General features: G+C 43.9%; 1 protein-coding gene across 18 annotated transcripts in view; it reads left to right on the top strand.

The window, feature by feature from the left end:
• The window catches only part of LOC137423347 (trinucleotide repeat-containing gene 6C protein), a 175,959-nt gene that overhangs the window by 108,165 nt on the left and 43,791 nt on the right, over positions 1–24,003 (top strand). For 13 of the 18 annotated variants that reach the window (XM_068110383.2, XM_078774314.1, XM_068110389.2 and 10 more), the window contains 9 exons: positions 1,513–1,656; positions 4,976–5,169; positions 6,553–6,633; positions 6,730–6,787; positions 14,912–15,027; positions 17,086–17,208; positions 17,337–17,462; positions 21,939–22,025; positions 22,138–22,498. In XM_068110383.2, the coding sequence (XP_067966484.2) occupies positions 1,513–1,656; positions 4,976–5,169; positions 6,553–6,633; positions 6,730–6,787; positions 14,912–15,027; positions 17,086–17,208; positions 17,337–17,462; positions 21,939–22,025; positions 22,138–22,498 (1,290 nt within the window). The remainder of the gene's footprint in view (positions 1–1,512; positions 1,657–4,975; positions 5,170–6,552; positions 6,634–6,729; positions 6,788–14,911; positions 15,028–17,085; positions 17,209–17,336; positions 17,463–21,938; positions 22,026–22,137; positions 22,499–24,003) is intronic. The other 5 variants (XM_078774310.1, XM_078774309.1, XM_068110387.2 and 2 more) reach the window with 1 other exon arrangement.

Below are 24,003 nucleotides of genomic sequence, written 5' to 3'. Positions count from 1 at the left end.
CACATGTTCCAAATGACCGCCTTTGCGCCTTAGAAACACTTGAAGCCGACGAGCGAAGTTGTCAATCACCCTGACACACTCTTCCTTCCTGATGGCACGAATCTTCTGGGTGATGGCCACTTTCAGTTCAGAAATGGATTGAGGACGATTCTCATACACGTGGTCCTTCAAGAACCCCCAGAGATAAAAAAAAAAAAATCTGGGGGGTTCAGATCGGGTGAATGCGGAGACCACTCAGGTTCGTAGCGCCTGCTGATCAGCCGATCAGGGAATCGGTGGTCCAGCCACTCCATCGTGATGTTGGCTGTATGTGGAGTTGCCCCATCTTGTTGGAACCATTGCACATCTCGATTCACGCCACGACGTCTCCCAAGTCCCCTCCAGAACTTGCTGAGCACCACAATGTAACGCTCCTTTGAGACAGTGACTGCCTCCTCGTCTGCGTCTTCAAACCAAACCGGTCCGATTATGCCATGTTTTGAGATGGCCACCCAGGCCGTGCATTTCACAGAGTGCAAGGGCCTCTGAAGCACCTCGTCTGGGGCTTGTGTGCCCCAGAACACATTGTTCTTGCTATTGACATGCCCACAGAGCAAGAAGTGTGCTTCGTCGCTGAACCAAACATCATCAAGAAAGTCAGGAACCTCTTCGATCTTGTTCTCGAACCACCGGCACATCACACCACGTTTTGCCATGTCAGCTGGTGTGAGTTTATGCTTGATCTGGATCTTGTATGGGTACAGCTGAAGATCCTTGATCAAGATTCTTTGCACTGACGCATGTGAAAGACCCAGCTCTTGGCTACGTCTTCGGATGGACTTTTTCGGGCTCCTTCCGACAGAATGTCTCACCGCATTCACATTGTCAGGAGATCTTGCAGTCAGCTTCCTGCCAGGACTGGGTGTTTCTGCCTTCTTGTTGAGGTTGTTTACTGATCCAGTGGCTTGAAATTTGTGTACCCAACGATAAATTTGGTTTTTCTGGGGATAGTTGTTGAAGTTAAACTTCCTGCAAAATTTTGATTGCACCGTTTTGAATGATTTTGTCTCCAAATAAGTAGTGACGCAAAATATTTTTTCCTCCTTTGTCCAAGGCATTTTGATTGATAATTATTAGTTGTTATGGTCTCCTCTCTTCAAATCTGAAAGAAAAAGAACAAGAACATTAATATTGGCAGAATTATTAGCAGTGACATGGGTTCCATGTATTTTGAGACACCCTGTATTTAAACCAAGGATAGCCCAAAAAGCTGCTATTTACATTGGGGTCCTTTGGTAAAAGGGACAGGTAGAGGCAAACAAATAAACAGCAAAACTCTCCTCAAAAACATGTTTTTATTTCCGATCAATCTTGTTACTTTGGTTTTTTATTCGATCATTTTTATGTCATAATATTATCTTATAAGTGCATCTAATTTAGCCCAAATAATACCCTCTGGATGTTTCTCTTCAGAAAAACAGTGTCAAACAGGTCAAAACCTCTCTCGGCTCTTTTTTTCTGCACTTGTATCAGGCTGGACAGATGGTACAGAGTCACGGCAAGAGTCAGGTGGACCAGATCGATGTTCTGGCTGGGCAAAGGGAGGAGATCCAAGTGGAGGTTGGAGTGAGAACCGAGTTGGAGATGGTCAGCGGCGGCAGCCCTGGGAGTCCTCAGGTATATACAATATTAGTCCATATTTCTGTCTGAGAGACACAACTTGGTCTCTCATTTTTCTAATCTTATAATGATCCTCTTACAGGAAAAAAAAATCAGCTACAATTGTTCAAGTTTTATTAGACTCCAGCAAAATAAACAATCGTTCAAGGAAACAGATTGCTTGCTGTGCTCATATTTTATTACTTGCGAAAATGGAAGATTTTTCAATTATATTGGTTGGTCTTGTGCGTTATTCTGTCATTCTGTCTGTCTGTCTATGTCAGTCGCCTACAGGTCACAATTTTCAACCGATCTTCACGAAACTTCACCATATGGTAGAGTTGGTCATAAGCAAGAAGCCTATTGTTTTTGGGGTCAAAAAATCAATAGGTCAACATAGGCCAAAGGTCACCAACTTTGTCCAATTTCTAAAATCCTCAATTTTTATCCAATTAACTTGACATTTTAAGAGGATTTGCATATCTGGACACTGAAATCAACCACTAAGTATTTTTGAGGTCAGCATAGGCTGAATTTCTAAAATCCTCAGTTTTCATCTGATTAACTTGAAATTTTATGAGAATTTGCATACCAGGTCATTGAATTCAACCACCAATTTTTTTTGAGGTCATCATAGGCCAACAACTTATTTTAGGGATTTCGCAAATATTGTGCTATGCACGACATATTTCTTGTTTTTATTCTTTGTTACATTCCATAAATTCATATTTTGTCAAAACCTTACGAATGGATAAGTGAGAACTGAATAATAGTGTAAGAAATACCTTCATTTAAACCCATGCTCTTTTTAAAGAATTGTTTTTTATTTTTATTTTTAACCCAAGTAATATTCATTTTCAATTGTCATGCTGGCTTTTTTTAATACCGAGTCTAGGCTCTTGGATGATTTAGAACACAGAATGGATCAAGACGCAATATAGCAAAAGGAACAGCAGAAGGAGAAGGGGGTAAATGCCAACAGGGCCGAGGGAGGAAATGGACAGAGATTGACAAACAAGGGATCCGTGTACCAATGATGGGTAGGCGAGAATGCAATGGGGTGGACAAGATGGATACAGAAGCAAAGTTTTGTGGGGTGGGGGGAGGAGTGGTTAAACGGGTGTAGAAAAGGTAATGGTTTCGGATTGGGGACGATCTAATGTGGTGGTGAACAGCTGTCTTGAAGATCTGGAGGGAAGAATGAGATTATAGTGAATGTGGAAGTTGATTCATGTGCATACTGCAGATACCTGGAGGGTGACAAAGCACAGATAGGGCAGAGGGTGCAAGACCAGATAGGAGGTGGAAGAAGACAAAGACCAGCGAGCTGTCTGTGATGGGAAAGTGATGGGCCCATAGACTGAGCTTCATCGTTAGATTCCAATGATCGTTAAGGCCTCGGTTTCCATGGCTCAAGCTGAGCAAGGTGTGCGGCAGGGGTGCTAGCCCAGAGGGGAGAGCAGCACTCTAACAAGTGTTACATGAAAGCCTTGTAAGTGGATAGGAGATCAGGTGTGCCAAGGTAGGATTTTGCACGACGGAGGATACCCAGTCCTGACTGGCTTTGGAGGCCAGCTTGGAAATGTGTTTTTCCCAAGAAAGATCATGGCTGAGAGTGCACATTTAACTTTTAAACCTCCCTTGCTCATGTGCAAAGTCATATTTTCCCCCCTTTTTATTTGTAGTACATTAAAGCCATACTGGAGTAATGAAGTTTGTGCTGAGTGAAGCCATTTTCCAATTCAATACTCGATTTTGCATAATACTTTTGTTGTAACCTCTGAGGTAATGTGACAAAGTCATCCCTGAGAATTAACATAACTTATTATTGTTTTCAGACATTCACTTGATGCTCTCTGCTCTCTAATTTGTAGTTTGCATGAAGTAGCTTTGTTTCCTTGTAGCCATGTAATCTATTTAAATAATGTAGCCTTTGGCCATTAAGGCATCTGAACCAGATTGCTTGTCATCTACAACATCACAAACTTTCCAAGCACCTCATTAGAAGACATTCACCTTCATTTCAGTTGGGAGGAGCATATATTCACAAATATGGGGTCCAGAAGAAGGTGAAAGATGACAAAATGCTCCTCTCTTCAGCAGAAGTTGCTGTGATTGTCTATGATCTTAAAGCTAGTTATAAATATTTTGGCAAAGTTGCTGTAAATCTGGTGAAGCATTGGCAGGAAAATGACACTTGGTCACTTGTTTGAATCATTCAATTAGAGGACATTATATTGCACAGATATTTATTGTGCAATAAATAAGTTTGCATTGACGTTTCTAGGACACATACAACAGGATGAATGAATGAATGAATGATCGTTTTAAGGCCATTTTCCCTGCTAGAGCAGGGGTTAGCCTTGCGGGCCCCATGACAATCATGGTTCCCTGTTTGAGGCAATGTTTTTATGGCCGGATGCCCTTCCTGATGCCAACCCTTAGTCGCCTCTTACAATGCGCAGGGATACGGTGTACCTATTCTAAATCGGGGTAAACACCGGGATCATTCATCCCAGCAAGCTGGTACTCAATTTGCCGACCTCGGAAGGATGACAGGCTGAGTCAACCCCCCTGGTGTTAATTTAGCGATCAACCGGGATTCAAACCCAGGATCCTAGGATCCCAAGCCTGCACCCTAACCGCTAAGCCAACACCAGGCTACATACAACAGGATGGTGGAAGAATATTTATTACTTGCAAAATCGAAGATTTTTCAAGTATATTGGTTGGTCTTGTGCGTTATTCTGTGTTTCTGTTTGTCTGTTGCAATTGCAGAGTGCATCACTGAATTGGGAAACCAACTATTTTTGAGGTCAAAACGTCAAATGTCACCTCAAGGTCAAACTTCTAATATCAATTGTCATCTGAAAAATCATCAATTTTAATCAGATTGACTCAAGTTTTGATTAAGATCGTCAATTTTAATCTCAATGAAATAGACAATTTCATGTATCCATGGCAACTGTTTTGGGGTGGATGGGTGGATTTTGCAAGTACCGTGCTCTGCAAGACGTCTTCTTGTTTATTTATTCTAGAGCCCTGAAATGATTATTTTGCTAATGGAGGTAGTCTTGGGGGTCAAGGACAGGTGTCTAGATGGACGATAGCACTTAGTCATGATTGTTTTTTGTTGAGCACTTGTAACAGATGAATCGTATAAACAGCTCCCATTTCCTAAACGTGACAGTAAATAATAAAGAAAAGCATTTGAAACAAAGTACGTATTTGCACCATCCATTCCATTTTGTCCGTATATCATTATCATTATCGTATGATCATTTGTCCGTATATTACGTTTGTATTGCATCCGTCTGTTGTACTTTGGCTATGATAGGTCCAAGGATTCAACGAGAAAATTGGCAGTCCGAGATTACACGTGATGGACCTGTTTCTCGACCGCAGCAATGGGATGAAGGAGATGGTGCTGAGATTGGTTTTTGGAACAGTGAATCGGCTGGGACCGATGGCAATTTCTGTGTTGGTACACAGAGCTGGGGCATGCAGGGACGGCGGAATACACAAAGAGGGGTGTGTATTGATTGAATAATTCTTATTTAAAAAGTTAGCTTGTGACAACAATGCGTACTCTTTACACCTTGTTGTTGTTGAAAAGAGTGTGTGTTGGCTGAATTTGCCATATTGTTGGAGTAATTGAATTTTGCTTATGATACATAAGATGTGCTTTCAAGCTGAAGGGTTTCTCAAGGTGGTTTTTAATTAAACTTTGAATTTAACCAGATGTACTGGATTCAGCCAATTTTTAATAATTTTGTCTCTAAATTAATTTTAAATGAATGCATATCTGAGGACAGGCTGTTATCCAGAAACTGAAATTATGGTGCCATAATTTGGTCAGCACCTAGTCACCTCCATCCTCTAATGCCCATCCTCTAACACCCATCAGCCAACCCTTCCTCCCTCATCCTCTGTCCTGGAACTTCCAACACCTGATACCTCATCCCCTATCCTCAAACCTCTGATCCCTCATACCTTGGCCTCTATCCTCCAACTCCACCTTCCTCACCCCTCATTTATCCTCCAACTGCAAGGACCAGTTCACTGGTAATTCCCTGCTTGTCGTAAAAGGCGACAAAAAGGGTTGGCGGCAGGAAGGGCATCCAGCCGTAAAACATTGCTTCAAAAAGGGGACCAAAAAACAACAACAACCATGGTTCCCGAAAAAGGCCAACCCCCGCTTTGCGGGGAAAAATGGCCTCTAAAGGTGTTTTTTTTTTTTTTTTTTGCAAGAGGACATTTAGATGATGAAAAAACTCACTGCTGCTGTGTCAATAAGTTTCTCGTTGGCCAGTACCTATTCTACAAAATGTTTATAGGTAGAGTAGTCATAATTTTCACCTTCAAATCTCAGACTTCCAAGTAGATTGTTTTCTTGAGGGTCAAGTAACATATTACAGCTGTAAAGTAACATCATTTTTGAGCCAATCACCATTTTTTGCTGCCTTAAACAAAGGCGTAAAGGCATTATGGTTGTCTGCCCATCCTTCGGTTATCAGATTTTTTTGTTGTTGCCACAACAACTTGTGAACCATTGAGGGGATTTCAATCTAACTTTGCAAAAGTTTGGACTCCAATACAGCGATGAACTGATTCTATTTTGGGGTCAAAAGATCAAGTCATGTGCCTGTTGAAAATCGTTTTGCAGATCATAAGTCGAGTTAGAAGCATCTGATATTCTCTCTTGTACTTATCTCTATTTTCTCTCTCATGCTATCTCTCTGATGTGACCTATAATAGAGGTCAAATGTGACAGTGGGTTGACATTTAATTTAACATTAACACGTGTCACAGTGGGTTTATCAATCAATGCATTTGCATCAAATTTTGTTTTCTAATTTTTCTTGCTTTTATGATACATTTTCTCATCTCCTTCCATCTCGTTTTACTGCACAGGGGCAATCACGAGGTATGAATCGCCATGAGGAAGCTCGCATGCAGAGGTTAATCCGACAGCTCATGGACATGGGATTCTCTGTAAGTCATTTTGTAACCCGAATATTTCTCATACCTGTCGGTATCGTTAGTGCTAGTCAAAAATTAAGACTGCCAACCTTTTCTTGTTTTACACAGAGAGATCCAGCTGAAGAAGCGCTCAAAAGCAACAACCTTAGCCTCGACCAAGCTCTAAGTATGAGCTAAGAATATTGAAAGCTGCACACTCCCTATGCCACTTACGTTCGTCAGAACTTCAGAACCTTTTTGTTTTAGCAACTGCATATAATTTTTATGTTTATATATTTATTGTGTCCAATTTTTTTTCCTTTGTAAATACGATTACAAATTTCTGGACTCCATTTGTCTCTGCAAATTATATATGGTAAATGTTACGGATCTCAACGTCGGCCTTTTTCCCTTACCAAGGGAGGGGGGGGGGGGGTGATCCCCTTGTCTGTCACTGACCGACGTGAGTCCTCGAAGTTACAACATCCTTCCCGGGCCGACGGTAGGTAGGGTTTGTTCGGCCTAGGGGTTCGCTACTTACCTAATTACTACCGCAAGCCGGGAACGAGGGAATAACTTCTGCTCGAACCACGGTTTTAGATGGACTAGTTGCCGAGCGGTTTTAGCAACCCGAAGTTCGAGCCATTAACAATTACTAACCCGATTATGAGCGTTGGCCAAAATCGTGCCACAGGTGTTCAATCAGGTAAAAGACAAAGACGATCGGGCGAGAATGAAGAAGCCAAAGGTTAATTATACTTTAACTGGAACTTTTAATGATTTGAAAAAGTTTGGTGCATTTAGCTACTGAGAAGTAAACTGTGCTATCCAACATGAGAAAAAGGGATTCATACTTCAGGTTTCCATTTTAAATGCCATTCGACTTCCACTGAGCAAAGATCAATCTAGGCCTCAAATCATGTTTTTGAAAGCTGCCATTTACTATCATGGTTAATGTATACATTTGGTCCTCGGTTAACGTCGTGGTTACGTTCTTGAAGACACGGCGTTAAGCGAAACGATGTTATTAAATGGATCAATTTATCATAAGAATTAATGTTTAGGAGGGTTTACGTTTCTTTGCCCACATTAAATGCATCGCATTTAAGTAAATTCACACACTTTTCATTGTTTATATATTCTGTAGTAGACATTGTAATACAGTACTGCAAATAAATGTGAAATAAACTCCAAAAGAATCACCCTTTAGTTCAATAAAACAACTACTAGTGCATGGTGGAAAGTGGGAGGGTGGCGAGACATTGAGATCCAGAGGGTTCTCCCCCTTGCTGTGACGTGAAGGCTTTTGCTGTTGAGATGACCGTTTTACTCCATCTCAAAAAAAAGCATCAAAGGTTGACTGCTTGCTGCTCTACCTCTTCTTTTCTTTATAAATTAGAATATAAGACCCGTCGCTTTGCTGACGGAAATACCAATCTTATATATAGAGATAGATTTACCCATGCACGAGAGAAATTTTTTGAGGTCACGTGCGTTCTCCCCTCCTTGAAGGACCTTGTCGCATCATCTGACACTCATGTATGGAAAATGCAGTGCAACGAAAAATTCTACCATTTTTACTTATTTTATAGATGACATATTTCATATAAATTCTACCACTTACATTTAAATATACGAGAAATACCCGTGCTATGCACGGGTGGGAGGCCAGAAGCAAACAGGCAATTTAGATACGGTGAATGCTAAAGCATGAAACCAATAAATTCCACATTCCTGTAGCACCTTCAGTCGCACGTCAGACATGGACAGCAAGTTCGTGAAGGACTTCCATGAAAAACGTACCTGTTCGCAAACCAATGGGTACGTTCACGTATAGAAACATCGATCGTGGGTCCGTGGCGAATCTGCATATGGCGATGGCAAAATAGGGCGGGTACCGTTGCTCGACGTAAGAAGACGTCACAATGAACGTCATGCAAACGCGAATGTTATGCGGGAGTCCAAACCTGAGAATCCTGGAGACGAAAGCTGAAATTGGGAAAACTAAATAGCCTATTTATTATTTTACTTTTTTTTTTTTTTTTGGGAAATTCCAACTTCTTTCCTGGAAGTCCTTGCAGTGTTCATAAGTTTTATACCTCTCCCGCCTCCCCCCAAGCCCTCCCCCTCCCACATTTCTCCCAATGTCCCTGCTCTCAAATGTTGTGTTTGTGTCCTTCCCCCTCCCTCCCCATCTTGTCTACCGCTCCCCTTATTTTTTGTGTTTTATGTGTCGGTTTGACTTTTGTGTGATTAATGTTAGCTCTTTCACGAGCCTCGATCTTGTATACAAAAAAACAAAAAAAAACTCCTGGGGATCCCAGGATTATCCACCCAAAATATATTTGCGATCGGTTCAGCAGTTTTTACGGTACCTTCGAACGGACAGACAGACATTTCGTGAATTATCGTAAGATGGTATAGTGTTTTGAACGACAGGTTTTAAGAGAAAAGAAATAAAAATTAACTTTCACCCTTTAAAAACCGTGCAAATATATTATTGAAATATTAGCTCTTTGTTGGTATCCTTTTCTCACCTGTATTGCAAGTAGTGCTTTGCGATGCTTTAAAAGGCAATGCATAATCATAAACTGTGTGATAAGGCGATATATTACTGTATATATAAAAAGTATTGAACATATAAAGCTTCTTCTGAGTATAATCAAGATGAGAAATGGGATTGAATGAGGAGGAAGAGTTTTTGTTTTAATGCAAATAAGTATGGCGGTGGCAACAGAAGCTGGGAATGTTGTATTGGTAGGTTCCGGTTTAGATTCGTGGAGATTGGAAATCATCGTAGGGAGAGGAATGAGTGGTTGTGTTTACATCCTGCGAGTGGTTTCATTGAAGTCTATCAATCCATATGGATATCAGGGATTCGTGGGAGATCCTGCCCTCCATGTGGGATAACCAGCATCGCAAGTTGAGTTGACGTTTGCAGTTTCAAAATGCGTGCCCTTGACTTTCCAAGGCATTTATATAACTGACGACATAATAACGAGTTATAGGTAAATAATCACGACATTCTCTGAAGCCTTGATATCTAATTTGTATAGTCGTTATAACCCTAATCGGGGTGATGATAAGCGGGGACACCCTGTATGTGGAATACTTGCATGCCAGACTGAGATACCGATGGGACAACCCATGATGATGTTCGTTAAGTTTTGCCAAAGTTAATTGGCAAGAAGCAACAGTAACATCCTAACCCCCACAGATACATGAGGGTAAATGATTTGTGCTCAATGGAAGTTGCCTGCCACCTTCATGAGGTGGAACTGGCAAAAAGCTCAGCAAAAGGGTAATTCGGTGTCCCAAAAAATTGAAATAAACAACTTGCGTCTACTATGAATGTTTTTTTGTTTTTGTTTTTTTAAATCAGTTAAATATGGTTTATCTTCAGGAGCATGAACATTGTTTTTGTGGCCTTCCATTCAATCAGACTTGCCTTTCACACCAATCCTCTTTATGGTAATGAATTGTTGAATATGCCCATTATACATTAGCAACGTTATATGCCCATTATACATTATACATTAGCATTATACATTAGCGGTCCCTCGAGCGACGAGGCTTGCTTCGATCTCTCCACGGCATCAAAGTTTGAGTGTTTTCCCGTTCGTTTCTTTGTCAAATTTCCGCTGGGTATTTTGTTGTGTATGTTTTATTGTGTGTTTCTATTTGGTTTTGGTTTTGTAGTTGTTGCAAATTTGTGTGTAATTAGTCGTTTTTTTGTTCGCGCCTCGTGCGCGGCCTGGTCTCTCGGGGCTCCCTCCCCCCCCGTCAGTGTTTTGTGAATATGGGTTCTTTCCTTCATAGTATTTGCTTGTTTCTTTGATTTTCTTTCCTCCCCCCTACCTCTCACGAACATCTTACCCTTTGTCCAGCGTTTTGAAAACAGAACAAACAAAAAAAATTAAAAAATTCTATATTAATTCTTTCTCTCCTCCCGGACACGTGCTTGCTCGCTCTCCTCCTCGTCTCGACTTGTGCCCCGCCCCCGATATCTCGTTTTTCTTCCACCTCTGCTCCTGCTTTCTCAAATCCACGTTCTCACTTAGAGACTTTTCCCAGATTGTTTTTCATGGTTTTGTTCAAATATTATTTAAATATGTTCAAACCGCAGCCGTGATGCTGATGCTGCCCTCCCCTCCCCCCCCCCCCCCCAAGAATTTCCATGTTTTAAACGTTTCCCAGTGTATACCCTGGATTAGAATAGGTACACCGTATCCCTGCATGTCGTAAGAGACGACTAAGAGGGTTGGCGTCAGGAAGGGCATCCGGCCATAAAAACATTGCCTCAAAAAGAGAACCATGACAATTACAACTACATATGGGCATGGTACAGCCCGAAGTGGAGATCGGTTTCTGGGGTTTGGGACATGGAATGTAGGGACAATGACAGGGAGATCAGGAGACGTGGTGGAAGTATTGGTCAGAAGAAGAGTGGACATATGTTGTGTGCAAGAGAGGAGATGGAAGGGAAGTGGTGTGAGAATGGTGAAGGGTAGTCAGGGACAGAAATACAAGTTTATGTGGCAAGGGTGCCTGGAGGGTGTGAATGGTGTTGGTGTCCTGTTTTCTGAGTTTGTAGACAGTGTGGTGAGTGTGACTAGAGTGAGTGATAGGTTGATGATGGTGAAAATGATGATTGGAAAGCTCTTGGTGAACGTCATCTCGGGATATGCTCCGCAGGTTGGTCGAAGCGATGAAGAGAAGGACAAGTTCTGGTGTGCGATAGAGAAGCTGATGGAAAACGTGAAAGATGAGGAAGTTGTTGTGGTAGGAGGAGACCGAAATGGACATGTGGGAAGGAGTATGGATGGTTTTGACGGAGTTCATGGGGGTTACGGATATGGTGTGAGAAATGGAGAAGGTGAAAGGATTTTGGAGTTTGCTGATGTAGCTGATTTGTTGATTTGTAATACTCAGTTCCAGAAAGAGGACAATAAGCTTGTTACATACACGTCAGGTGGGTCGACGACAACCGTTGACTTCCTGATGGTCCATAGGCGAGATAGGGGGCACCTCCGGGACACAAAGGTGATCCCGGGGGAGGAGGCTGTTTCGCAGCACCACTTGGTTGTCTGTGACATAAGGGTGAAAGGTGCGAGGAGAGATCGGCGGGTGAAGTACCAACCGAGAATGAAGGTGTGGAGGTTGAAAGAGGTGACAGTAAGGGAGGCATTAAAAGAGAGGCTTAGTAGGGTCGAGGATGATGTGGTTGAGCTTGAAAGTGGATGGATGTCAATGAAAGCTAGTCTGTTGGGAGCCGTTGGTGAGGTATGTGGATGGACAAAAGGACCACCGAGGCACTCGGAAACATGGTGGTGGGATGATGAAGTTGGAAAGAGGATTGACGAGAAGAGGAAGAAGTTCAAGGAGTGGCAGAAGGCGAAGGGTACGGGAGCAGAAACAGCAGAACATGAAAGTTATAAGGCAGCCAGGAAGGCTGCAAAGAAAGAGGTAGCAAAGGCGCAGGAGGCATGTCGGAAAATGTTCGGAGAACGCTTGGATTCGGAAGAGGGTCAGAGAGCGGTATTCAGGATTGCAAAGCAGATAGCGAAAGAGAGGTGTGATGTGATAGGGGTGAGTTGCTTGAAGGATGAAGTGGGACAAATCGTTGTCGACCCAGATGGAATTAAAGGAAGATGGAAAATATATATGGAAATGCTGTTGAATACAGAGAATGAATGGGATGGCAACATAGAGAGTAACCCAGTTTTAGGACCGGCAGAGAAGATAACTAAGAAGGAAGTTGAGGAAGCGATAAAGCAATGAAGGGTAGAAAAGCGGGAGGGCCGACGGGAGTTGTGGGAGATATATTGAAGGCAGCAGGAAGTTGGGGTGTGAAGAGAATGACAGAGATTTGTAATCTGGTGGTGAAGGAAGGCCGCATTCCAGTGGATTGGGAACTGAGTACCCTCATCCCTCTATACAAGGGGAAAGGTGGCCCTCTGGAGTGTGGCTCGTACCGAGCGGTAAAGTTATTAGAGCATGGAATGAAGGTATTGGAAAGGGTGTTGGAGAGGAGAATAAGGAAGAAAGTGAAGATCGACGAAATGCAGTTTGGATTTATGCCAGGAAGAGGAACGACAGACTCGCTTTTCATTGTGAGGCAGTTGCAGGAGAAGTACATGGAGAAGAGGAAGAAGTTGTTTCTTGGGTTTGTTGATCTGGAGAAAGCATTCGATGGGGTTCCACGCAAAGTATTGACATGGGCATTGAGGAAGTTAGGAGTGGAGGAATGGTTGATCAGAGTAGTGATGGCAATGTACAAAAGAGCGCGCACAGCTGTAAGGACGAAGGACGGGAACAGTGGTGAGTTTGAGGTGAAGGTGGGAGTGCATCAGGGGTCGGTACTAAGTCCACTACTATTTGTAGCTGGGATGGAGGTGCTGGCTCAGAACATAAAGGAGGGTTTATCGTGGGAGTTGTTGTATGCAGATGATCTGGTGTTGATTGCGGAAAGTATGGATGGACTGAAGGAAAATATGAACAAGTGGAAGGAATGTATGGAGAAAAAAGGTCTGAAGGTGAATATCGGAAAGACGAAGGTGATGGCAAGTCGTAAAGCATGTGGTGAGGTGGAAAGAACTGGGAAGTGGCCCTGTGCTGTGTTGTGTGTAGGAAGGGTGTCGGAGTGAACTCCATTCAATGTACAATGTGCGCTGAGTGGGTTCATCAAAAATGTAGTGGTCTGAGAGGGTCATTAACCAGTGTGGCAGCTACATTCAAATGTAAGGTGTGCACAGAGGGGGCTGCAGATGGAGGAAATGTTGAGTTGGATCTTGGAGACGGCGTGAAGCTGGAAGGTGTGAAAACATTTTGCTACCTCGGAGACATGCTGAATGGAGAAGGTGGATCAGACTCGGCAACGGTTGCTAGAGTGAGATGTGCATGGAAGAAGTTTCGGGAACTGAGTGGCGTGCTGATGATGATGGGAGTGTCGTTGAAGCTGAAGGGAAAGGTGTATGCTGCATGTGTGAGAAGTGTTATGATTTATGGGAGCGAGACATGGGTAATGAACGTAGAGTAGCAACGAAGGTTGGAAAGGGTGGAAATGCGAATGGTTCGACGGATGTGCGGAGTATCGTTGAGAGAGAGGAAGACAAATGATGAATTGCGAAAGATGATGGGAATAGAGCCTGTGATTGATGCTGTGAAGAGGAACAGGTTGAGATGGTTTGGTCATGTGTTGAGGAAGGATGAAAGTGACTGGTTGAGAAGAGTGATGGAAATGAATGTAGAAGGAAGTAGAGGACAGGGAAGACCGAGAAAGACTTGGCTAAAGATGGTGGAAGAAGAAATGCGGGCAAGGGGGTTAACAAGGAGAGATGCAGAAAATAGGGCAAAATGGAGAAGATTGTTATGGGGACCGCAAGGCTAACCACCGCTCTAGTCGGGAAAATGGCCTTTAAAATGCATGTTGTTGTTGTGTTGTATACATTAGCAACGTGCTCGATATGCCCACAAGCACTTTAAACTTTGTACTATTTTGATTGCCTTGTCACCAACTTCAATGATGTCCAGGTAGTGGACAAAAAATGGAAATACCTGGGTAAATGAGGAATACTAAGCAAAGGCTTCCACACAGGTGTGGCCCATGTGTTAATGAAGCAAATAGCATCCCATTGTGCTTAGGGTCATGTATAAAAATGCTGCATAGGCCTCGTTGCCTATAATTATGGCTCTAAGAGGAGACCTCCCAATGCCCCAATCCACAGAGCACGTGTGGTTTGTCGTCCAATGGTTTGAGGAGTATGACACTAATGTTATCCATATGTCATGGCCTTCTTTGTCCACTACCTGTACCTCTTTGACACTGGAAAAAAACATTTTCAGATACTATTCATACATTGTGCCAAATGATGTGGGCATGGCAAAAATGAGAGTGGTCTAACAATAACTAATGAAGCATGGCAGACAATCATTGTAAAACATGTAAACTGGAACAATCTAATTTTATGAAACTCAGAAATGAGCTTCTGAAAGTACACCGGCTATTTCACACCCAGGACCAAACTGGCTAAAGCGCATGAAAGTAATGTTTTGAGGTTTGTCAGAATGTCGGTCCTGTACCTCACATGCTTCATTTTTTTCCTTCACCCTATTCAAAGTTTTCTCTATCCTATGGAATGAACAAATACCTAAGTTGTAGTGAAAAACTTGTTTTTATGTGGTTCATTCTTCCTCACCCACTGCTACTTTCTTTTTGTTGATTATTGTCGTTTTTGTTTTCTTATAATACCACTCCTGTTTTACACCCTGACAGTTCTGTGACCTCAGTGTACGATGTGATGTTTTACAGGTGCATTGTTGGATCGCAAGGTTGACGGCAGTAAGCGAACTGTCGATCCAGGCAGAGGGTTTGCTGCTCATTACCATTTCAATTTTCCCAAAGAGCAAAGCTCCTGCTATGACAGGGTGCGTTTTTCTTATGATATGTAGTTATTCTTGGTAGATTTGTGAGTTACTTGGTTCATAAGCTGAACAGAGTAAGAATCAGGAAATGCTATGTTAGCAGATAACAAAAGGATGAGCCATAAGGCTACGTTACTGCTCGACATCATTGCCATTAGACACGAGACCAAGAGGGTTGCTCCTGCAGGGATACTTGGGGGACAGAGCACAGACAGAGCAGGGGGTGCAAGGCCGGAGAAGAGTTGGTAGAATATAGAAAGACTGCCAACCTGCCTGCGGTGAGAGTGAAAGGCCCTCAGAATTGGCTTCATCACGGGATATACCAATGATCCTAAAATCCTTGTTTTCTACAGCGTGAAGCTGAGCTTGGTGTAAGGCAGGAGCACTAGCCCAGGGGAGGAGCAGTGCTCCATCACGCTGTGGATGAAAGCTTTGTAAGTGGTGAGTAGCACAGTAGTGCCAAGGAAGGACCTCGCACGACAGAGGATGCCCATTCGGCGACTGGCTTTGGAGGCCAGCTTGGAAATGTGGTTTTCCCAGGAAAGATCATGGCAGATAGTGAGACCCAAAAGCTTGAGTGACATAACTTCTTGGAGAGGATTGTTCAGAAAGTAGATGGGAAGGTTGTCCAGTCGGTGGTCTTTCTGTCTTCTACCGACTCCTATCTGGCCTAGCTCTCCCAGCTCTATCTGTGCTCTGTCCCCCAAATATTCCTGCATGTCACACAAGATCTGCCAGTAACCCTCTTCTGGTGAAATTGCCAAAATCAAGGCTCTCTGCTCACCTTCACTCCTTCATTCCTTTTTACTCCCGCTTCTGGAACAAACTCCCTCACTCTCTTCAATCCCACTCCTCTCTCCAGGTCTTTAAAACAGCTGTTCACCACCATCTCTTATCTTCCCCCATCCAAAACCTTGATCTCTTCTACCCCCGTTGATTCACCCCAAATCAACTTTTTTTTTTTTTGGGAAATACCGACTTTTTTCTTTCCTGGAAGTTCCAGCAGTGTCCATGTGTTTTATACTTTCCCACCGCCTCCTCCCCCCCCCCCCCACCTTCCCATGCCTCCTCCCCCCAAGCCCTCTCCCTCCCACAGATCTTCCGTTGTCCCTGTTCTCTGCTGTTGTACTTGTGTGCTTCCCTCCCTCTCCCCATCTTGTCTCCCACTCCCTTTTTTGAATGTTTTGTATGTCCGTTTTTGGGGGGGGGGGGGGGGGGATTAATGTTAGTTCTTACACGAGCCTCGATGTTGTACACAAAAAAAAGGGAAAAAAAGAAAAGATTTGGAAGCAAACAGAGTTGAGGCATTCTGCCGTTTCATAGGCATTGCAAGCTGTGTAGCCATTTGAGGTAAGGGAGGGAATGGAAGGGGAACAAACAACAGAAAAAGAATTGACCAGACACCACCAGGATTTGGAAGGAGACAGGTTTGAGAGTTCAGTCTTGAGAGTAGAGAGATATTGTTTCCTGGCTCTGCCAAGGGTAGACACACGTTTTCCAAGCTTTGTGGAAGGAACTGAGATTGCCTACAGTTGGATTTGCCTTCCAAGAGGTTTTCTAGATGTTTCTACGTATGCTCGCCGAGCATTCTGGGGCAGATTACGTCATTTCAAAAGTCTTGTATTGTCATTTATGACCACAGATGTCATAATTGCAATGCTTTCTTTTCTTTAAGCATTTACTAGTTTTATATTTGACACTTAAGAACTTTGCAGATTCATGGAGATAAAATTGTTCAAATATTAGATAAATGTTTGTTTAATGCATTCTGCATATATCTTTTTGTCGATATTATTTCCCCGTGCAGTCAACTTTCGGAAGTTTTTTGAATGAATTCTCTTTCTTGAAAATATTCTTAAAACAACTGGGTGTGTTTGTTTGATGTTTTCATCTGAGAACCTAGATTGTGTCGCTGATGATCACCAGATTAGTATCCTTTGAACTGTGTTGATTCATGTCCATCGTATCATGTATTTGTCTTGATGAGCTGTGAACACTCAGAATTTTTTTTAATTTAATTTAAATTCTTCTCTGTCCTTGCATCTCCAAATTCCATCCCAGGGAGGTCCCTCGCAGTTTTTTGCTGGGGGATCGCTGCCATCGCCTCGTGGTTTAGGGCCGGGGGTGAACCCGGGCCAGTCACACCTTCGTAATCAAGTTCCTCCACAATTTGTCCCTCCCCAGGTTTGGCCACCGCTTTTTGTTTTTCCTGATACATGTCTTGCATCCACTTTCTTTGTCAATTCTTCATCAGAGCATGTTTACATCCATGCATTGCATTCACTTAAATGTTACCACTCTGACCCTGACAGGTGACTCCTCAACTTATACAAGCGATGAAGAATGGAGGTTTAAATCCAGCATTGCTGGCTCTATCCCAGGCTCATGTCACACCTCAGCATCTGGCACTCATCAACCAACTGAGCCAATTACAGCTGGTACGTGTGCTTTACCATTCTTGTGCACATGTGAGAGAATATGGCACAGGGACATTGAGGATGAGGTCTTGCTTTTGCAAATTCATCATTATGAAGAAAGCAATTTGCCACTCCAGTAATAACATGAGCTCAGGTAAAGATCGTAAGCTGGTTTGTTCACTTCGTTTGAAGATTATCATAATTTCGTTTGCCGCACATGGCTGCTGGTTTGCATCATCGCTGGGAGGGTGGCTGTTACACTGGTACAATGCACCTTATAGGTTAGAGCAGGAATTTGGAATTTTGCCAGGGCGCGGTGATAGCTCGTCTACTCTTTGGTGAGGTGTGTTATTTAAAGAGGAACCCAAACACAATTTTTTTTTCTGAAAACTATTGAAAATCATTAATCACGGTGTAATTTGAAGGGAAATTTTTTACAGCGTAGCCCATAGGGCAAAGCAGTCTAGAACATGGTTTGTCCATATGTATGTATGTATGTTTGTATGTATGTATGTATGTATATATGTATGTACATATGTATGTATGTATTGTTATGAATTTGGGTAGCGCAATATCTAGAGCCAAATAGATCTGAATAGGTAACATGCTTCGACTGTCACGATAGGGAATCTACCTTGTAATTTCTGTGTTTTTAGGCGGTTTGTCGGGGTAAGTGGATACCTGTGAACGTACAAGGATGTTCGTGTGTTCAATAGTTGTCGGGATTAATATAAGACCCCTGTGTGTGTCAGACCTGGTAATCATTCCTTTGTCCCTTATGGCAACGCACTCATATAAACACTTAGATAGGTCCTTAGTGCAACATTAAATAATTCCCCTCCCTTACCACAACGACTTTGGAAAACAGGCAGGAAGCCAGGCCGGTGCACCGCCGATGGGGCCGCAGCCAGCCACAGCAACAGCTGCCCTAGCAACCAGCCTCATGGCAGGCTGGGAGCCACGCCCAGGTGGACTGTTGATTGGTCCATAGGAGGGACAGAGAACTGCCCCGTGATTGGAAGGAAGGGAAGGACTGGTGGTTGGCCACGAGGGTGGCGTGACATGGTGGCGGGAAGCACTTGGCCAATGAGAAGGCACCAGCGCATTGAGAAGATTAGAGAGGCCGAGAGATGAGGCGCTGATTGGGGGCGCGCCAGAGCTGACGTCAGATGCCAGGTTTGAAAAGGGCTCGCTGACGTGCTTCGCGCTCTTCTCTTCTTCGCTGGGATTGGAGATCGTGCTTCGTTTCCTTTGTGCCTGGTCTTCATTGGCTCTTCCTTCTCGCGTGCTGGACCTTCGTGCTGGGTGACGTTGGTTTGTCGTGGTGCTTGGAGCGGGATCCGGTGCTGTTCGTACTGGAGCGAGGGACCTTGTGGCGTGCCGCGGAGCGAGTCGCATCAATGCCGGGTTGAGCGTGCGAGCGAGGAGGCTGAGGTTTCTTCGTGCCGGAGCTCGCAGCTGGACGGGGCCGCGTTGGACGCTACACTGCAGCCTACAGACAGATAAGGCCGCACCCACAGAACATTACACGATGAGACATTTATTTTCGTAATTCATTCCCTCGTCTCGTATCCGAAATCTGTGTGTGGGGACATCCCGATCTAGGACATTTTATTACCAGCGAGTATTTTCCTGTCCCGCTATCTCTTTCTTGTAAAATAAACCCTTGTATTATTTTCCATTTCCTTCTAAACCCAGATTCCCGTTTGAGTTCGTTCCCTCTCCAGATAAACGCTTCCGCTTCTTCTTCTTCATTTTTTCACCCGTGCTGTGATAGCAAAATCCGTATTTGGTCGTCGCCTCAATTAAAGCCGTTTGAGCCATCGTTTGAGCCAGCGAGTCCTGGTATTAACCGGAGGGTATTCGCTCGACAACTGGTGTCAGGAAGTAGGGATCTGGTCCCGTCGGACAATTTTTTTGTCCACGGCGAGAGATCGACACGGTCGGGCGTACATCGTGTCCGACATTCGGACGAAAAATTTTCGTAGTCCGAGGCGATAAATTTGAATAGTCGATCGGTGCGCGAGACGCGAACGGCACATCATTAAATTTAATCAATTTCTGAGATAAAACACGCGCGGGGAAGCTACTTCTTCTTAACGGAGGAGGAGGTGACAATATGGAGGAAGGCAGAATGGAAGATGGGCATAGCATTGGAAGTGAATCGAAGATGGTTGGGGTGGAGCATAGCGATAGAGCCCCCCCCCCCCCCCCCCCCCCCCGCCGTAGGGATAGCCGCCATACACAACCAGGCCATAATGCAATTTATGAAGCACATTAATGACAGCATTAATGCTCAGAGTGAGTGCAGTGAGCGGTTGGAAAATAAAATTGATGGGTTAAAGGGAGAGATGGGAGAACTTAATCGTAAAATGGATACCCAAAGGAATGAATTGAAGGGAGACATGAAGGGGCTGGAAAACAAAATGGATGCTCGGAGTGAGCGAATGGAAAACAAAATTGATGAATGGACGAGTGAGTTGGAGGAGGAACGAAAGAATGGTGCCGATGGGGCCCAGGAGAAGCCAAGGGAGGCAGAAATTCAATCGGAACGGGTGAAATTCAAATTTGGAATTGCAACGGGAATGACAAAATTGGAATCACAGTGGGAAGGAAGGGAATGTAGAAATTTAAATGGGGAAAATTTGATTGCGGCATGTGAAGAGGTGAATGGGGAATGCCTACAGGTAGATGGGGAATGTCAACAGGTGAATGTGGAGTGCCAAGAGGTGAATGGGGAATGTAAAAATTGTAATGGGGGATGTTTCCCACATGGTAACCTGGAGGTTTATTGGGGCCGGGTGGATGCCACAACACCCCAACCGGGGGATGGATTTGAATCCTTGCTGTGCCAGGGCAGTGGTTCAAAGCAATAGGGGGTAGAGGTATTGGGGGTCTGAGCAATGGAGCCGGACCGGGTATTTATTGGGGAAGGCCTGTCGGGGCCAGAACTGATTGGTGATGGGGATGTACATGATGTGATCCAGCGGCTGGAGACCTGGGACAGTCCCATGGAGGTAGAGTTTGACCGGGCCCAAAGGAGTTTCGGGGAGGTGAGGAGGTGGTTGAGGTGACCGAGGGGACCCTCACCACGAACACAAATTGGGTACAAGAGGCTCCGAAATTGCAGAACCAGTTGGGGGAGTGTGTTGGCTCCAGGCTGGATTTGGACATTGGAGAGTCGGGAGACCGAGCCTCAGAGGATTTGGTCCCCGTAGGGAATTTGGACCAGCTGCAGGGAGGGGCAGAACAACCTGAGGGGGTTGTTATCTGCAGCTGCGGTAGTTATTGGACACCTGGGGCTAAAATTCTTAAAAGGAAATCTAAAATAAAATTAAAATGGGAATTGGATGTGGAGCAGCCATGGAGGGAGTTGGTCCCCGGGCTGCAGAATTTGGACCAGGAGAGGTCATTGGGGATGGCCTCAGGCCATATCTGTGTTGTGCCACATCTGTGTTGTGCCACATCTGTGTCGTGCCACGTGCCACATCTGTGTCATGCCATGTTCGTGTCTGTACCATGTCAGTGTCTATACTGTGTCCGTGTCAATGCGTTATGGAGGGGGGACACTGGGTATGGAGTTGTGGCGAGGTGAGATCAGTCACTGCAGGCCAACACAGGTGGTTTATTCACCACTCAAATCACCCATGTACATGTACTAGTAGCTGGGTAGAGATGGTGTTAGTTCTGAAGCAGCGGCTGCTTCTTCCACTTAATCGTGGGGATGGCTTCTTCTCTCAATCGTGGCGGATAACCACAAGATCTATCACCATCACTGTTGTTTCACAACAGTGCTCTTTAAAGTGTTCCGAGCACAAAAGTGAACATTTTGTAGGCCTGATCCACACTCGGGTATTTCTGACAAACCTCGTCCAATTGCTTGCAAATCTAGGGTCTTTGAAACATCTCAGTTTGTATTACTGCAGGCATGTTTGTGAAAAATCGAAAATTATTTGACGTTTGAGGTGAATCGTACCGCGATGTAACCCATAGACAGTACAAAAATGGCGGTCGACATCATCAAGTGTGATGCCATGGCGAAACATGAAGAAGAAAAAGAAGATTGCGACTTTTAATCACAAAATTACCTACTTTATAAATCGCAATTTGGAAAAAGACATCATATCTATTTTGCAGGGTTTTATGGGATAGATTACCACCGATGTGGTCTGGGCATTTGGGTTTCTCCTTAACATCCACCAAGTAACTGGCAGACATTTGAAGATAAAAAAACCAGAAGCGAGATAAATCTGAGGTTTTGATGGTTTATATTTATTTCATTTTACTTAGAGAGTAGTTGGTATGTCAAATGGTTTGCACAGGAATGTGGTGGAATAAATCACAGCTGATTAGAAAAATAATAATTTGATAAATGTCTTGAAGTAACAACAGCATGCCTGAACCAGTGGATTGGGCAAATATGGCAGAAAGGAGAGTGCATGTGCTTGGAAGCCTGTGCGCTAAGTTTCTCTCTCCAACGATTCCTTCTCATTGTAGGCCCATCAGCAGCTTGTTGTGCAACAACAGTTCCTACAGCACAACCCTCGCCTTGCCTCAGCTGTCGGTCGTCAGAAAGAACAGCAGGTACAAAATTGTCAGCATGTAAACAGATCCAACACTGGAAATTGTGACTTTTGAACCTTTACCTTGAACTTCCAGGGTTCATGTATTGCTTTTGTGCTATTCCTTGCTTCAGATGAGCAGAACCATATCGAATATGCAGCTACAGATTCAGCACTGTCAGCGGCAGCTAGCCATGATGTTGGCCCCTCGTGGCTCATTACCACATCCTGCTACAACTCCCGTCAACCCTCTCGATATATTGCCCCCAACATCACCATTGGATGTCGTAGCCCGAGACGCTTCAGCCTATGGTCTTTTAACTAGTCATGGTCGTCCAACACCTCCAATGTCACAGCCCTTCCCTTTATCAGGAGGTGTAATCGGGAGTGGATCTGCCTGTGGAGGTGGAAACAGTTTTAAGCGGACACCAGGATCACCAGGAAGACGTAAGAGCTGGAAAGGAAGTGCAGTACCAGGTGACCGTCGTGGTGCAGGTGAGACAGGTGATACATGTAAACTGATCTGATCTGATCTATTATTTTCTTTTTCAATGCAACTGCAAGTCTCTCCTCACACTCTCACCCAATGCTCAACAGCTCCATGCTCCATGCATCTGTGTCTCTTTCCCAAGTAAGGGAGGGAAATTAAGGGAAAAAGCAAAAACAAAACGTATTATTATTATATTAATGAATGAATGATCGTTTTAAGGCCATTTTCCCCGCTAGAGCGGGGGTTAGCCTTGCGGGCCCCATGACAATCATGGTTCCCTGTTTGAGGCAATGTTTTTATGGCCGGATGCCCTTCCTGACGCCAACCCTTGGTCACGCTCTTACGATGCGCAGGGATACGGTGTACCTATTCTAAATCGGGGTTCACACGGTGATCATTCATCCCAGCATGCTGGTACTCAATTAGCCGACCTCGGAAGGATGACAGGCTGAGTCAACCCCCCTGGCGTTAATTCAGTGATCGACCGGGATTCGAACCCAGGATCCTAGGATCCCAAGCCGGCACCCTAACTGCTAAGCCAACACCAGGCTAAACATTGTCATAATAATAATACACTTGTTCATGTGTCCGTCTGTCTAACATTCTGTTCCACCCATTGTTTGGACAGTTCACCTGACTCAATCCACAATTTCCACTTGAAAAAAAAATCATACGGTTGTTCATGTTGGGCTTACTGCTATTCAGTCAAAAATGTCTTTGGAGCTGTTATATTCACAATTGCTTTGCCCTCCCTATAAGTTTTCCCTTCATTCTATCAAGACCAGAGCAACAGTTAAAAGGATGCCGAATAGCGTCACTGGCCTTGTGAAGATGGACCTCAGTGATCGAGGCAGCGGTTTGTTGCCTCATACACCTCCCAAATAACGATGTGGCATTCTCTCAAGCAAGGCTTAAACCCAGGCCATATCATTATAAAAGTCTTTGGTTGAGGTCAATATTTACTTTTAACGACTTGTATATGTGCATCAGGAAGAAGATAATTGGTTTTGGGTCATTTATTGGCACAATTAACCTGTTCACGGTCACATATCTTTTCTGCATATCTCATGATATTGTGAGTTCGACAGGCAACCATGATGGGTCATGACCTGCACATGGACATATATATATCTAGTGACATATCTATTCCATGGATTGATGCGTTAGGGTTTGGAGGTTTTAGTGATAATTATGACGTCATAGATCACATGGTAGGGGTGGCATCTTGGAAAAAAACAACAAACTTTGGACCTCTATATCTCCAAAACCGGTCAATGGAAAAAGTTGAAACATGGCTCATTGTAAAGAACGCCACATGGGGAATATAAGTGTTGTGTTGTACCCATGACGTCATCAGCATGTCCATTATCATGACATAATTCGACAAGTACAACGCTGAATCTGATCAGTTTGAAATTGTTTGCGCATGTTCTACATAACAATATAAGAGGAGAATGTAAATCAATGACCTCATAGGTCATGTGGTTCAGCAGCCATATTGGATTGAACA

Source organism: Myxine glutinosa, chromosome 3 (assembly GCF_964187855.1).
Source record: "Myxine glutinosa chromosome 3, kmMyxGlut1.1, whole genome shotgun sequence".
NCBI lineage: Eukaryota > Metazoa > Chordata > Myxini > Myxiniformes > Myxinidae > Myxine > Myxine glutinosa.
The sequence above is the reverse complement of the archived record's forward strand: the minus strand, read 5'-3'. Positions and strand labels throughout refer to the sequence as shown.